This window comes from Galeopterus variegatus, unplaced genomic scaffold, assembly GCF_000696425.1.
Source record: "Galeopterus variegatus unplaced genomic scaffold, G_variegatus-3.0.2 Scaffold3424, whole genome shotgun sequence".
In the NCBI taxonomy this organism is placed as follows: Eukaryota; Metazoa; Chordata; class Mammalia; order Dermoptera; family Cynocephalidae; genus Galeopterus; species Galeopterus variegatus.
Genome location: NW_007729535.1, coordinates 19,067 through 36,322, shown reverse-complemented (window position 1 = coordinate 36,322; position 17,256 = coordinate 19,067). Strand labels below are relative to the sequence as shown.

General features: G+C 40.0%; 1 protein-coding gene across 1 annotated transcript; it reads left to right on the top strand.

Annotated features, from left to right (window-relative positions):
* The first annotated feature begins 6,722 nt into the window (after window positions 1-6,722).
* IQCF1 (IQ motif containing F1) lies at window positions 6,723-8,288 on the top strand. Its single transcript, XM_008585042.1, has 2 exons — window positions 6,723-6,815; window positions 7,845-8,288. The coding sequence occupies exons 1-2, from the start codon at window positions 6,723-6,725 to the stop codon at window positions 8,286-8,288; spliced, it is 537 nt and encodes a 178-aa protein (XP_008583264.1).
* The last annotated feature ends 8,968 nt before the right edge of the window (window positions 8,289-17,256 follow it).

Sequence of the window (17,256 nt, the reverse complement as noted above, 5' to 3'; positions counted from 1 at the left end):
TTTTTTTAAAAAATTTTTTTTTTTTTTTTTTTTTTTTTTTTTTTTTTTTTTTTTTTTTTGTCTCTCTCTTGTTCAGGTCAGTTTTCAAAGCCTTTTATATGCTGTTTGGGTCTGCACTGTGCATGTGCCTCTTGGGGGTCAGTCTGGGACTGGGCAGTGGTTTATACTGCAGTTCATTTTTCAAAGGATGTGCAGCCCAGGTGTGAGCCTGAGACTTGGGTTGGTTATATGCAGAATGAGGGGATTCCCTTCTCTGTCTCTTTTCTTTGAGGAGCTTTCCTCATTCCTTCCAGCTCCTAAGGATCATGTTCCTGGTTCCTCTGATCAGAAATATGGGTTTATCTCAGAGTTTTAGGTCCCCACACTGCTGAGCAGTTCTGTGTGACTAGAATGGCCTTCAGGGCTAAGTGGCAAGAAGAGAGGGAGAGGGGAGGGGAGAGGGGAGATGGAGAACATGAATGAATTACTAATTTCAGACTACAGGGGCTCCTTTGTACATTTCTTCCAGCTTGGGGGGGGGTTTCAAGTGCCTATAGCACTACTATTTTGGCAGTGCAGTTCTGTGACTGGGTCTGGCCTTGGGGTAGGGCTAAGAGAGAAAAAAGAGGAAAACAGAAAAAAAGGAGAAGGAGGAGGAGAAAGAGAAAAAAGATGCTGTCCACACTCTCTGGCTTAAGGAGGTGTCTTTTTCTGGTCCTCTGGTCAAAAATTGGGGCTTTTTCTTGGATTATTTGCTGGCTATACTTGAGCGGTTCTGCATTTTGGGCTGCCTTTGACTTTGGCCTGGAAACTGAAACTGATCATTCTTCAAGTTTTGACTTTCTTTCCTAGTCCGCCTGCTATTGTTTACTTTTCAGAGATTAGTAGCGTTTTGTATTCTGTCCAGAGTTTTTAGTTGTAATCATTGGAAAGATTGGCTGTAGTTCATTTACTTCACCTTGCCAGCACTAGACTCAATATTATTTTAAAGAAATTTAAGAAAAGATGATCTTTTCCATCTTCCCACATATTTACCACTTCTGGGGCTTTTATTCCTGTTTGCTGCTTTGAGCTTTCATCTGGTATCTTCCTTTAGCATTTTTTTAATAATGTGAGTCTGCCGGTGATAAATTATCTCAGCTTTTACTTTTCTGAAAATGTCTTTATTTCACTTTCATTAAAAAAAAATCAAGGTATAATTTATGTACAGTGAAATGAAGAAATCTTAAATGTGCAGTTAATCAGTTTTGACAAATGCATATATTCCATCATCCACACCCCAGCAAGATAGAGAACATTCCTATCATCCCAGGAAATTCCTTTGTGTCCTTTTCCAATCAATCTCAGCTCCTAAAGGCAACCACTGTTCTGATTTCTATCACAATATGTTAATTTTGCCTACTTTAAAAATTCATACAAATAGAATTATACGGTATGTTCTGTTTTGTGTTTTGACTTTTTTTGCTCATTGTAATGCCTGTAGGGTTTATCTATGTCATTGCATGTGTCATTAGGTCTTCTCCTTTTATTGCCTAGTAGTATTTCATTTTATGAATATACGACAATTTATTTATCCATTATCCTGTTTATAGATATTTGACTGATTCCCAGTGTATGGCTATTATGAATATAATGCTATGAGCATTCTGTACAAGTCTTTTTGTGAACATATGTTTTCATTTCTCTTGAGTAAATACTTAGGAGTGGAATTGCTGAATCATCAGGTAGGTGTAGGTGTATGTTTCATTTAAAAAATGCCACATTAATTTTCAAATTGGTTTTACTATCAAAAATTTATGCAAGTTTCATTTGCTCTACATCCGTGCTAACATCCATGCTCAGGTTTTTTTTTTTCTTTCATTTTAGCCGTCATAATGAATGTGTAGTGATATCCCATTGTGGTTTAAATTTTGTCTTTCCTGAATAACTAATGATGTTGAGCAACTTTTCATGTGTTTAGTGGCCATTTGGATATCTTCTTTTATGAAATGTTGGTTTAAGCCTTTTGTCCATTTTTACTGGGTTGCTTGTCTTTTTATTATTGACTTGTAGAAGTTCTTAGAATATGAGTCCTTTGCTAGATATATGTATTGTAAATATTTTTTCCCCAGCCTGTAGCTTAAGTGCTGTCTTTTGATAGACAGAAGGTTTTAATTTGGGCAAAGCCCAATTTATCAATATTTTATACTTAAGGTTTTCTGTGTCCTGTCTATATAATCTTTGTTAATGCCATCATCACAAAATAATTCTCATAGGATTTCTTCTAGAAGCTTTATAGCTTTAGCTTTGGTTTAGTTTTTATTTAGGTCTATAATCCATTTTGAATTAATATTTTTTGTCTATGGTGTTACATAGGGGTCAAGACTTTTTGTTTTTTGTTCATTTCTTTCCTTTCTTTCTTTTTTTTTTTGAAAAATGCATTCCCTTTCTGCATTGAATTATCTTGGTACATTTAAAAAAATCAATAGACCATGTAAGTGTGAGTCTATTTCTGGATTCCCTATTCTATTTCATTGATTGGTTTGTCTCTTCTTATACCACACTGTCTTGATTATTCCAACTTTATAGTGAGGCTTGAAATGAGATAATGTAAATCCTTCCATTTTATAATTCTATATCAAGAATTTCCCAACTGTTCATTGATGTGTAGGAATATAATTGATTTTTGTATATTACCCTTGTATCTTGAAAATTTTTTGATTCTTTTTATTTTTATTTTTAAACAACTTTATTGGGATATAATTAACAACCCATAAATTCATACATTAATGTGTAAAATTCAATGGCTTTTAGTATATTCAGATATGTGCAAATATCATCAGGGATATCTTGCTAAAATTTCTTACTAGTTCTAGTAGGGTTTTTTGTAGATTTCTTTGGAAATGTTTATGCATATAATCATGCTGTTGGTGAATAACACAGTTTTATTTCTTTAAACACATTTTAAGGCATTTTATTTCATTTTCTTGCTTTATTGCCCTGGCTAGGACCTTTAGTATATTGTTAAATGGAAGTGGTAAGAGCAGACCTTTTTGTTTTATTTCCACATCTTAATTTTTGAAGGATATTTTCTCTGCATATAGAATTTTCAGTTGGCCTTTTTCCCTTTCCATTTCTTTAACACTTTACAATATCATTCCATTTTCTTCTGGCTTTTATTTCTGATGACAAGTCATCTATAATTTTTATTACTCTTCTCATAAATATAATATGACCCTTTTCTTTAGTTTCTTTTTTATGATTTTCTTTTTATCCATGGTTTTCATCAATTTGACTCATGTTGTGCTGATATGTGGTTTTACTTCTATTCATCATATTTGTATAATTTTTTGACCTGCATTAGAGTTTGAAAATTCTTTCCTTTGTTACCCTATCTAGTGAACTGTCTATTTCCTATATTGTATTTTTCAGTTTTAGGATTTCCACTTAATTCTTTTATTTTTTAGAGTTTCCATTTGTTTGCCAACACCCTTCATCTTTTCACTCATTTTATCTGTCTTTTCCTCAAAATTCTTTATCCTTTATATTCATATTTACATCATATTAGTTATTTTAAAGTCCTTATCTCCTAATTCCAACATATGAATTGTCTGTGGGTCTGCTATTAATTTTTTCCTTTTGATTACAGATCACATTTTTCTGCTTTGTCATGTGTCTCATCTTTAAAATTGTATGACAAACACTGGATAAAACAGTAGAGACTGAGGTAGGGCATTTTAAAACTAATCAGGAGTTCAGTAAGGTTGGGTTCCCACTTTTTGTTTTTATTTTCTTTGTTTTCGAGCAGCTTGCTGTTACAGGGATCAAACAGTGGACCTTGGTGTGGGTTGCCACTTTTGTTAGTTTTCATCCACCTCAGTTTCAGATGTCTTGAGGGTGGGATCAGACACCTTTCTCCAGTAGAGATGTAGAATTTTAGTACTTGAGGTTTCTCTTTGCTGTCCAGGCTCGCCCCTGGCTCCCTGTGCTGCTACTGATCCAGCAAAAGTCCTATGGGAGAAAGCGATGGTTGCAGAGGACTCATTTTGTGTGTGTGGCTTTTCCAGATTCTGAGTAGCCTAGCAGCTCACATGCAGCCATTGAATATTCAGCTGGTTTTTCCTCATCCCAGCAACATTTTTCTGCATATGACAGGTTCAATCTTCCATGTCCCTGTGTCCAGAGATTCAGTAAATATCCACAGGCATGAAAGCAGCCACCAACCTCTGTACAACTAGAAAGGGACAGTCCCTCTCTATAATTAAGTTTATTTAGACTCTCTATATCTACTGCTCTTTGATGACTTTAAAGAAAAATGTGATTTTAATGTTTATCTACTGTTTTCTGATTGTTGCGATTGCTGTGGGAGTGACAGTCCCCTGTGGTTCTCTGTATTCTCACTGGAGGTGGAACTCTGACACTCTCATGAAGTGGTATTTCATCCTCCTTTCTGGTTCCTCCTGAGGAAAGCCCTTCCTTGCCCTGAGCTGCCTTTATACTGTTATGTTTCCTCTCTTTATGTTCCCAGGTCTTCTTGCTATTCACAGGATGTGACTTACCTCCACATATTCTGATCAGCAGTTGGAGTTTGGATTTTTCTGTCTTCTTATCTCTCACTAAGCTGATGCCCACCATTTAGGCTGTGAGGAAAATGGGAATTATTCTTCCAGATCATGAAGCACAAGACTTTCATGACTCTGTGTGTGTGTGTGTGTGTGTGTGTGTATGTGTGTGTGTTTTGGGAGTAGGAGGAGGTACAAAACTGGCTACTGTTATAACCAAGACCTGTACAACATTATCTTTCCAAATGGACACATATTGAACCCTCTCTGTCACACCAGCCCCACAGCATCCCACATACTTCAATGTACTCCTGCCTTCTCCACCCTCCTCACCCCAATTAACTTCACATTGACACCCTCCAGCCTCAAACGGCTTCCTCCCCTTCCCTACATTCCCCTACAGACCCATACTGGCCTCTCCCATACCCACCCTACACATTCCAGCTGTACTCTCTAGTGACCCCTAGGGCTGTGACTTTGAAGGGGGACCAGGGCCTCACATTGTCTAGGTGGGTCTCCAGAGGCCAGGAGCAGGCAGAGGTGGCGCCCTGCTTGTACAGTGGCCACCCCTCATCCATCTGATTGTGGCCTTGATGCCCTCAGGGGCAAAGGCGGACAGGAGAACATTTGAATCCACTTGAGCCTGACATGGGGGCCCAGGCTGGTCCTGGAGGCCTCCTGGGGTTCTCTGGGCACTGTATGGATGGGTCAGATATGAGTCAGGAATTCAACACTTCTCTCTACAGGTGATTATTGGTAACTGGTTGTCGTGAGCAGACAGAGGTTGCAAGGAACGAAGGCCAAACATGTTTGTGTCTTTCCACAATGTCGAATTTTTATTAATACAAGGATCATTAATACCAGCCACAGGCTATTACAGAGCCCTTGTAGGGAGCAATCCCCTAGGTACTAACCATTTCACTTGGTAGTCAGAGCTGCAAGCCCACAGGCTGAAGCTATACACCACTGCATTAACTTATTATTCAAAACACTAATAACGATTCAACTAAGTGAAGGTACAAAGAAAGAAAACAAGAGTCTGGGTTAACAAACTGGCAGATGTGCAGAGGTCAGTTGTTCTGGTCAGATGTCCAGTCTTGATAGGAAGGTCAATGTCTTGCAAGGATGTCTCAATTTGAGAGCCGTTTGGGCAGAGCCTTCAGGGGCAGATACCAACACGCGACAGTCGAGAGCAAGAGTAGCTCTCGACCACACAATCTGCATTCAGCTGAGCAAAAGCTTGGGTTTTTATACCCTTTTTATATCTCCCATCCATACCATCTGCCTAGTTTATCAATGCCATGTGTCTGTTGGCTGATGTCTTAGAGTGTCTGCTTATCAGCTTGGTTCAAAACAAGTTGTTTACTGCTAGTTTCAGTTTCCTGAGCATGACTGACCCCATTTTGTTTCTTAGCTTAAGTGCTTCCATTTTATATGCTGTATACATTGGTATATGTACCTTTCTTCCCCTTTATATTCATTTACAACATATGTATAACTATGTTCCTAGATAGTTTTGGTTACATAACGGTCTTCAGTTTTTTTCACTTATAAATACATCTTGGATATACTTTCTCATCAGTAATATAGATCAAATTCATTATTTTTAACAGTTATATAGTGTTCTATAGTATGAATGGATTACAAACCATTAAATCAATTCTCCATTTTTGGATATTTAAGTTTTAAAAATTAAATGTTATTACCAATGATTGACTATCTTTATACACCTTTACATCAAAGAGCCAGTATTTCTGGCATCTTGGCTTGGAAGCCAGGGCTTTGGCTATTCTTGGCAGAAAAGAATGGGCAACACTTTTTTATTTTCCTTGGAGGGGGCTCAACTGTGGGGAGCCATCCTGGTGCTGAGTCATAGCTACCCTTATGACATCATAGGTCTCCCCTCCTCCACTTTTGCCACCTGTGTCATGGCTGGAGGAACAGAGACCTGAGGGGATTTGAACCACCTACACCCAATCCATGTGTGACCAATAGTGAGTAAGAGAGAAGCCAGACATACCAGGCTTGTTAGGGATGTCGCCATGGGTCTCTCAGGATGCAGGGACTGCCTGACACCTGAAGTCTCTGGGAAGGCTTGGGAGCTGCGTGTGTGTGGGATATGGAATGGAGAGGGAGGGATGGCAGCCTCACTCTTGCCTTTCGACTAACTGCTGATTGCAGGAGGAGAAGCAACCTAAAAAAATGGATAACCCTACTGAAGACAATGAGCCTCAGCATAAGGAGAAGCCGGCTGATTCCCCTGCAGCACCACAAGCCTCAAAAGAGGAGGCAGAGGTAGGAGGAGCCAAGCAACCTAAAAAAATGGATAACCCTACTGAAGACAATGAGCCTCAGCATAAGGAGAAGCCAGCTGATTCCCCTGCAGCACCACAAGCCTCAAAAGAGGAGGCAGAGGTAGGAGGAGCCCTGACTTCGATGATCCTTGTGTCCTAGTTTTTGTGGCTTGTGTCTTTTTCATGGTCCTGAGCTAAGAACAGGAATAATAAACTCATTTTGTTTGTCCTCTTTCCCCATTTCTTTTTCAGGCTGAAACTGTGGGTCCTGTTGAGATGGAGAGAGTGGATAATGCTAATGCAAGCTTAGGAAAAGTATGACCCCTCACCCCAGACCACACAGACTGGGGCTGAGGCTGTGGGGGCTGTGGAATAGAATGGCCAAGATAAGGGAAGCTGGGCTTAGTTAGAAGTGTGTGTGGGTGTATGTTTGAGCTTGTGCATGTACACTTGCTTGTGAATTAAAATTTGAAGTGTGAAAGTCAAGAGATGTCAAGATGGGGAAGAGAAAAGAGAAGTTGAACTTTATGGGATGGGAGAAACTTTTAACACTATGACAGGACAGGGAGAGAGCAGGTTGTGAATTTCAGCTGGAGTCAGGATGCAAGGGCAGGGCGAGCAAAGGATGCCACTTTTCCAGCAGAGGTTGGGGCGGGATTTCTAAGGGGAAGGTTTAGGTGTGTAGGCTCAGACGAAACATGGTAACCCTTTGACCCATAGATAAGGGTGTTCTTGCCCTAGGCTGGCTAACCTGATCCATGAGAAAACTAGGTAGCCAGAGCAGGTATATACCCCCGTTTTACAGATGGGGACACTGAGACAGAAGGAGCAAAGTGATGTGCTTGCGTCCAATTAACCAGAGGGTGGCAGAGGCAGGACACTTATCTGGTCTTCCAGTGTCATGCCCAGTGCTCCTGAAGTTCAGAAGGAAGGGCAATTGTTGATAGGGAATCAAGGCCTTTCCTGGCACACCCTGGGGCCAAAGAGAATGGGGAGCATTCTCTGAATGTCCCCTCTTTTTTCCTGCAAGTCACCGGAAAACCTAAAGAAGCCCCCTGAGAAAGATCCAGTCACAAAGATCCAGGCCTGGTGGCGGGGCACACTGGTACGTCGGGTGCTGCTGCATGCAGCCCTCAGGGCCTGGATTATCCAGGGCTGGTGGCGGCTGATACTGTCCAGGCTTTTGGAGAAGAGGCGGCAGGCAGCATTGGAGAATTTTTCACGGGAGGAGTGGGCAGCGGTCAGGCTGCAGTCCTGGGCTCGCATGTGGCGCATCCGCCGGCGCTACTGCCAGGTGCTCAATGCTGCCTGCATCATCCAGGCCTACTGGAGGTGCCACTCCTGCTCATCCCGGGGTCTCATCAAGGGCCACTACAAAGTCACGGCCAGCCAGCTGCATCTTGAGCTGGAGATCTTGCTGGGCTCAGGGCCTTGCATTGTGACAGAGTGTATTCCCCTCCCAATAAAGCAGTGAAGTGGTCTTTCCCAGACATCCTCTGTTTGATGAGCTGCAGGTTAGGGCAAATGATGGCAGATACTTGGCATCTTATGTGGTAGCTCTGAGCAATTGGCAGGGGTTGTCTGAGGTCCTGTGTGGAGGAGGATTCTAAGCACCTTGTCCAGTCTGAGCAGAGACTGTGACAAATTAGTAATGTCTGCCATAGGTAGGAAAGTTGGGGGCACAGATCTGCCACATAAACCAACTCCAGAGAGCTCATTCAAGTTTGGTCTATGTAAATGGTGCACTCTCCCCAAGACTGTGTGTAAGGGAAGACTGTGGGGGGTGGGATGGTGGTCATGGCAATGGCGAGCTGGTCCCTTGGCTAACAGAGGTTCTGAGACACTGCCCAGATGTCTCAAGCTCCAGCTCCCTGTCTTATACTCAGGGTGAGCTCTGTTTCCTGCTCTGTCCCTCCATGTCCTGCCCCCTTTGTCTCATTCAGGGCCTGGGTCTGTCACTCCTGCTCTGAAGGATTTATTTCCTTGCCTCCCTTTGTCTTATGTTCAGTGTCTCAGAGCAAAGAGCTCTGACCTAGGTCAGATCCCCGGCTCTACCTCTCATGACTGTGTGGCCACGGACAAGTGATTTTCCTTCTGATCCCCAGCTTCCTGAGCTGTGAACTGGGGCTAATGATGCTCACCTTTCAGAGTGAATGTGAAGTACCCCCAAAATTTCAGCATCTTCTAAATATCAAGTGTACACCTTAAATATATACAACTTTAATTTCTCAATTATACCTCAATAAAGCTAAAAAGAAATTCAACATCAGACCAAAACAAGGAAAGGGGTCACATACATAAACCTTAATGGCTGATAGCCGTGGGAAAAGCAGCAAATCCTGAGGTCAACTGGAGTGGCCCTGCAGAGCACATGGAAGGGTGCTCATTGTTATTGGGGTACCCCTGCTCCCAGGCTCTCTCAGTGGACAGAGCTAGGGAATATGTTTGAGTATTTGAACAAGCAATACATATTGACGTATTGTTTATGTCTATCCATATCTATATTGAAGTCTAAGAGTTGACACTGATACCTCCAATCCCAATCCAAAATCGAAGAGTTCATGCTAGTTTTCTCCTCTCTCTATGTCTAACTCCTATTTCTGAAAGTGATACTCCTGGCTCCCATTATTCTTAATAAGTTTCCTTATTTGATCTTCCCTGTATGCAACTAATCTTCCATGACTGCTGCTGGCCTCTCTCCCATAGACACCGACCCCACCCTGCTATGAGCTCTGATAAGCCTCACTGGGCTATTGCTCTGTCCATGTGGTTTAGGTTCTAGCTTCCCATATCGGTCTGCTGATCTGTGTAAATGTCCCTGCCACCCAACCTGAGCTGGCACAAAATGTGAGGTACCTTCTGTAAGAGTATCCTCCTTACTGTGCTTAAGTTCTGATGTCCTACATCACCAAGGATGTGCCCTTTTCATCCCGCTGGAAATGACACCCATTATTGATATGACCTTTGACCCCTGCGGGGACTCCTCTCACTTCCTGGGTTCTGTGCTGGACGTCCCTACTATGCCAATGCCTTCCTCACGCCTCTTGGAATCCTTAGCCAGCTTGTGCCATGGTGGCTCCCTTTCCCCCACATACACCTATGTTGCACTGCCCAACCTAAGACTTTCAGACTGCATTGTTCAGGAAGGGAAGGAAAAAAAATGAAGGAAAGGACAAGAGGAAACTAAATTTCCAATTAAAAAAATAGAGACAGACCATTTGTAGAAGAAAATTATCAGTTACTGGCTAAATTCTGCTTCAATGTTTTCACCCCAAACCTTAAGGAAACATAACCACAAAGAAAACTCAGAAAATGTCCAAGAGAAAATGGATCGAAATATTTAAGCACAGGTTCAGGCCTTCCTCTCCTATTGCAAATTCATAGGAATAACAGAAAAGGAATATATTAATTTCAAAAATCTCTAATAGTACCTAAAAAATGGAAGGGGATCTCCAGTGGACAGACATGATGTGGAATCCCTAAAAGACAGAAGACAATGTGAAGACTGAAAGAAAATAAAGTCCTATAGAAGGTCTCAGGCAAATGCAAGAGTGGCCGTGCCATTACTCCATGCTTGGAGGCAGCTGGTCCAGAGAGCAGCAGGGGCTGCAGGCAACAGGAAGGGGCTGGCTGGAATATACCTGTGGGGGAGCGGATGACTCTCCAACTGAGCCATACAGTTGGCAAGAGAGGGCTGGTCTCTAGGGGGGATCTACGACTGCCCTGGGAAGGTATGGGAAAGCCTGGTGCCATGTGACACCCTTACACAGGAAAGCCCCTGCCCAGGAGATCGCCCACTGACATCCCACCCCTGACAGTCCACCCCACAGAAATGGGAGATGCAGAAGTCCTGCATTGGTTGAATGTGTGCCTCTGAGAAAGGAAGTAGAGAATGGAGGGAAGACACATTCAAAGCAGCGATGGGAGGATTTCCCATCATCAATGAGAGAGTTTAAAAGAGATTCTTCAGAAAGAATCGCTATGTAAGATGGTCGACCAAATGCACCAAGATGATTGGAAACAGATGGAACTCAAAACATGTTGTGGCATAATCTCAACTGCTGAAGAGAAAATACTGATTGATTGATTTTGTTGGTGGAATAGGAAGTCAGCTTTTACTCTCAAATACCAGCGACCTGAGGAGAGATGTTAGGCAAATCCATCTTTCCAGTAAGCCTGAAGGAGAATGACCAGACTAAAGCCATCTCAAAGCCTCAGATTCACTGAGGGGTTTTAAAAGAGGGAGTTGAGGGAATGGAACCTGGCAAGTGAAAAGGAGAGAGAGGGATGTGAGGTGTGAGGGATCCAAGCAAGGAGCCAGATGAAAAGTCTTGCCAAGGCTCCATCTGGTTTCTGTTGCCATCCTTGATGTTTTCTTAGGGTCCTGCTGGATTTTGATGAGCTTCAGAGTGGAGTCTGTATAGCTTTATTGATATCTTCTTTGGTTTCCTGGGATCTGGATAGTATGTGTTTCATGGCAAGTTTGCAATTCCAGGCTAACATTAATTCTTTCATACAATTGCCTCTCTACTCTTGAGTTACTTCAGTTCATGTTCTCTGTTTGCTGGAGTAAATCATTCAGCAAACTTTTCAGGGAAGGTTCTTGGTTGACATACTCTCTTAACCTCTGCATATTTGAGAATGTCTTCCAGTTGCCCTTGTATAGAAATGACACCTTGGCAGGGTATATAATTCTTGCCTCAGAATTATTTTCCCTTAAAACTGTAGATATTGTTCTATTGTCTTCTGGCATTTAGAGTTGCAAGAGGAAAATCTGAGGTCAGTCTGGCTTTTGGCCCTTTATAGGTAACTTGCTTTCTCTGTCTGGATACTTGTAGAATTTTTTCTTTATCCTTGAAATTTAAAAATATCACCAGAACATGTCTAGGTCTTGCTTTCTTTTCATTGAATTTTAAAGGTACCCTTTGTGCTTTTTCCATTTGTAGATCTAGTATGTTCAACTTTTGAAAATTTTCTTCAATTAGCTCTTTAATTACCGTTTCAGCTTCATTTTCTCTGCCTCTGTTTCAGGTATTCCTATTATGAGTAGATTGTGTCTCCTGGACCAGCCATCTAGGTCTCTCTTTTTCTTACCTTGATTTCTTTTCCCTTTTTCTTTGCATTCTGTGAAACTTTCTCATTTTGCATTTACTTCAGTAATTTGATTTTGTGGACAATCCAGCTTGTATCTTCTATTAACTCTCTCAACTCTGTGATACATTTTGAACTCTCTGCCTATCCCTCTCTAACACTGTGGATAGTTTGTTAAACTCCCTTGTTATACAATTCCTAAACCTTTCTATAGCTTCTATTTCCAGCACTACATCCATTTCAAGAGAAGGCATTTTCTCGATTGCATAGCTCTGTTCCTTTTTTCTGAACTGCAGTGTTAGGATCTTTTCAATAGCTCTTCTTAGCAAAGAGGACCAAAAACAAAGATTCAAAATACTGAAATATTTAAAGAGGAAATAAAACCAATGGTTTCCCTACCAAGGAGTAAGTCAGATTGACTTCAGCTTTCTCAGCAGCAACACTGGGTGCAAAGAGATAGTGGAGCAACGCCCCCAACTTTCTGAAGAAATATCTCTTGAAGCACAGAATTATAAACTCACCCCTAATATTATCCAAGTGTTATTCCACACCTCCCCTGCAATCCATAGAGTCAGGGACATGGCATTCATCTATAGGCTAAGGGGAAATCTAAAAACAACAAACACCTAACCAAAATCACCAAGCTCTGGAGGAAACCAATGGCATGAAAAAGAAATCCTGAACTCCACAAGCAGAAACATGATGGCCAAAGGAAACACTTAGAAGGAAATTTTGAAGAGAGAGATTAATATTCTCAGTGGACCAAAAGACATTTTAGGTGTAAAAGAACAAACTGTTATTAAAAAGCTATGTGTGAAAAATCTCTATAATGAGAACTACAAACCACTGCTGAGAGAAATTAGAGAGGATACAAGAAGATGGAAAGATATCCCATGTTCTTCGATTGGAAGAATCAACATTGTAAAAATGTCCATACTACCTAAAGTGATATACAAATTCAATGCAATCCCCATCAAAATTCTAATGACATTTTTCTCAGAAATGGAAAAAACTATCCAGACATTTATATGGAGTAACAAAAGACCACACATAGCCAAAGCAATGCTGAGCAAAAAAATAAAAAAATAAAAAAATAAAGCTGGAGGCATAACACTACCTGACTTTAAACTATACTACAAAGCTATAATAACCAAAACAGCATGGTACTGGCATAAAAACAGACACACTGATCAATGGAATAGAATAGAGAATCCAGAAATCAACCCACACACCTACAGCCATCTGATCTTTGACAAAGGCACCAAGCCTATACACTGGGGAAGAGACTGCCTCTTCAGCAAATGGTGCTGGGATAACTGGATATCAATATGCAGGAGAATGAAACTAGACCCATACCTCTCACTGTATACTAAAATCTACTCAAAATGGATTAAAGAATTAAATATACACCCTGAAACAATAAAACGTCTTTAGATCTGCCATATGACCCAGCTATCCCACTGCTGGGAATATACCCAGAGGAATGGAAATTACCAAGTCGAAGGTATACCTGTTCTCCAATGTTTGTTGCAGCACTCTTTACAATAGCTAAGAGCTGGAACCAGCCCAAAAGTCCATCATCATATGAGTGGATACGGAAATTGTGGTATATCTACACAATGGAATACTACTATGCTATAAAAAAGAATGAAATACTGCCATTTGCAACAACATGGATGGACCTAGAGAGAATTATATTAAGTGAAACAAGTCAGGCACAGAAAGAGAAATATCACATGTTCTCACTTATTTGTGGGAGCTAAAAATAAATAAATAAATACACACAAAAAAACCGGGAGGAGGGGGAGGGAAGAAGACATAACAATTGCAATTCCTTGAAGTTGATATGACAAGCAAACAGAAAGGACATTGTTGGGAGGGAGGGGGGCGAGGTAGGAGGGAGGAAGGTTTTGGTAATGGGCCACAATAATCAACCACCTTGTATATTGACAAAAGAAAATAAAATTTGGAAGAAAAAAATAAAGCTATGTGTGGATCTTAGAAAGGAACAATAATTGTCAAAATTAAAATCCAACAGATGAGATGAATAGCATAATGGACATATAGAGTGTAAATTAGTGAGTGGAAACTTTGACATGAAGAATGCTCCTGAATTGCAGCACAAAAGGGCAGAGAAATGAAAAGGTTAAAGAAAATAAATAAAAGAATGGGTCATTGATCCAGAAGTTCCAGTCATGGTTGAATGTGTGTTCCTGAGAAAGGAAGTACAGAGATGGAGGGCAGGAACGTTCAAAGCATGAACGAAAGTGTCAGAGCTTAAAGAGACTCACTTGCCCTCAGAAGGTGAAGGAAAACAGATGGTGTTTTGCACAGGTCGCAGCACAATCTCAGAACTGATGAAGAAGATAAAATACTGAAATATTTAAAGAGGAAATAAAACTAATGGTTTCTTGGCCAAGGAGAGAGTCAGACTGACTTCAGCTTTCTCAGCAGCAAAACTGCGTGCAAGGAGAGAGTGAAGCAACACTCCTAATGCTCTGAAAAAAAGATAAATTTGAACACTGAATAGTATACTACCCAAAATGTCATTCAAGTGTGAAGCAAAGTGAAAGGCATTTTTATTAATTCAAAGACATTTTTATTAATTCAAACTTTAGTCTACATAAAAGTCTCTGAAAGTATTTTTGGGAAATTAACTCCATGACAAAGAAAAACAAATCTGGAGAATGACACAAGAAGCAGTGATGAGTACAGATGCCACTAAAATTTATTGTCGTGACCAAACAAGATTTTTCTATAAAAAATATGTATATTTCTATAAAAAATTTTATACTACCTCAGATGATACCAACTCAGGAGGTTGCTGGAGGCATTGGGTGAAGAAAAAGAAATTGGGCTGAAGTTTTTGCGTGATTTGGGAAACAAGTGATACCGATTTGCTCCAGATGCTCCACAATGAAATAAAATATATGTTAAAATTTAAGTGTAAGTACTAGAAGAAATGAAATAAGGTATGTAACTTCTATGAAAATTAGAAATTAGGTTGAGTTAAAACAAATATCTAAAATACAGTGAATCAAACAAACATAGGGTTCTTATGTTCTCAAAATGATTACTATCATGTCTACATTTCAGGGAAGAAGAAGGTTAAAGTAAAATGGTAAAAAGGCCCATTTGAGTCAGGGCAGCCCCCATAAAGAGCTTTCCCAGAAGACCCACCCAGTGACTCCTGCTGACATTTCATTGGCCAGTGAATATCACATGACCACTCCAGCTGCAAAGGAGGCTAAGAAATGCAATTCATTTGAGCATTTTGCCAACCCTGGTAAAGTCACAGCTCTTTTAGTGAGGAAATGGGGTGTGGATATGAGTAAGCAACTTACAATATCTGACACAATTTCTACAGTAGAAGGAAAAAAATTTACCAATCTCAGAACTCACAAAAACTCAATCTAACAAAAGACAGGGAAAGAAAAATAGATCATAAGAAAAAATGATAGATTTATAGCACAAAATATGATGACAATAAGTCCCTATATATTAGGAATCAATAAGTGTGAATTAGTAATATCCACCTATTGAAAGATGAGGCTCTTGTACTGGGTTAGACACTTCTCACTTGCAGTGGATGTGAGGATGCACCACCCAGGCTGACCTTCAGCAAAGGACTTTTGCTACCTCAGCTTCTAGGAATGTTGACTGCAGCTGTCAGCTCCTTTCGGGAATTGCTTCAGCTGCAGAGAGCCCACTTTGCCCAACGTCAGGCCCTTGTACATGCCACCCACAATGACTGATCCAGGTAAATGGAGAAAGATCTGTTCATTGGACTCCAACTGGGACAATTCTGCTGGGCCATTTCAGCATCAGAGCTTCCTGTGGTACCTGATAAGGATAGTAAGGGAATATTATGAACAACTGTACACACATTAATTTGATGAAATGGATCATTTCCTTGAAAACCAAAAACCACCAAAATTTTTCCAAGGTGAAATAAGTGAACTGGATCATCCTATAGCTATTTTGAAAATTGAATTCATAATTTAAGACCTTTTGAATGGTTTTACTTGCAAGTTTCATGAAACATTTGATAAATAAATAACATCAATGCTACACAATCTCTTCCGCAAAATAGGAGAGGAGGGGACACTTCTCAATTATTTTTGAGGCCAACATTACCTTGATACTACGACCAGACAAAGAATAGAAATCTACAGACCAATATAGCTCATGAACATAGAAGCAAAAACTTATCAACAAAATATTAGCAAATACAATTTAGCAGCATATATATAAAGTATGGAACATATATATATAGCATATATATAAAGTATAGAACATTACATATTACACACACACACACACACATGCACACATACTCCCTGACTAAGTGGGCTTTATTTCAGGAATGCACAGCCTCAATATTTCAGGAATGCACCATTTCAATATTTGAAAACCAATTGTTGTAACTCACCATATTATCAATTTAAAGGGGGAAAACCACATGGTCACACCAATTGAAGCATAAAAGATATTTGACAACATTAAACATTTACTCATAATAAAAACTCTCAGCAAATTAGAACTAGAGGGAATTTCTTCAACCTGATACATTTCCTAAACATAAAGTCCATCTGCAAAAATCCTACAGCTAACGTCCTACTTAATGGTGAAAGACTGAATCCTTTCCACCAAGATCAGGAACAATGCAAGGACATTTTTCCTGTCCTATTTACTGGAAGACCTAGCCAGAAAAAGAAATAAAGATATATAGATTGGAAATGAGGCAATAGAACAGGGAGGTTATAGTCAACAACAAATTACTGTATAACTGCAGGTAACTAGTTGAGAGGATTTTGAATGTTCCTAACACAAAGAGGTGACAAATGTTTGAGGTGATGAATATGCTAAATGCTCTGATATGTTAATTTTACACTGTATAAACATACCCAAACATCACATTTTACTCCATAAATATATATAATTATCATGGGTCAATTAGGACAAAATAAATTAAAAAGAAAAATTCAGAGACAGAAGTAGATTAGAGGTTGCAGAAACAGGTGGGGGGAGAGGAATAATGAGACGTAGGACAAAATAAATTAAAAAGAAAAATTCAGAGACAGAAGTAGATTAGAGGTTGCAGAAACGGGTAGGGGAAGAGGAATAATGAGACCTTATTGCTTAATGGGTACGAAGTTTATGTTTAGGATAATAAAAAAGTTTTGAAATTAGATAGAGGTGGTGGTCACACTGCATTGTGAATGTAATTAATTCCATGAAATTGTGTATTTAAAAATGCCTAAAATGGCAATCCTCATGTTATATATATTTTACCACAATAAAAAAAACTACCCCTATTCACAGGCAATATGATTATCTCTGTAGGAAAT

Bases quoted from the DNA above. Each gene is read 5' to 3' on its own strand.
- IQCF1 (XM_008585042.1), top strand. From the start codon at position 6,723: ATGGATAACCCTACTGAAGACAATGAGCCTCAGCATAAGGAGAAGCCG. The intron at 6,816-7,844 runs GTAGGAGGAGCC...TTTTCCTGCAAG, and splicing joins CCTCAAAAGAGGAGGCAGAG to TCACCGGAAAACCTAAAGAA.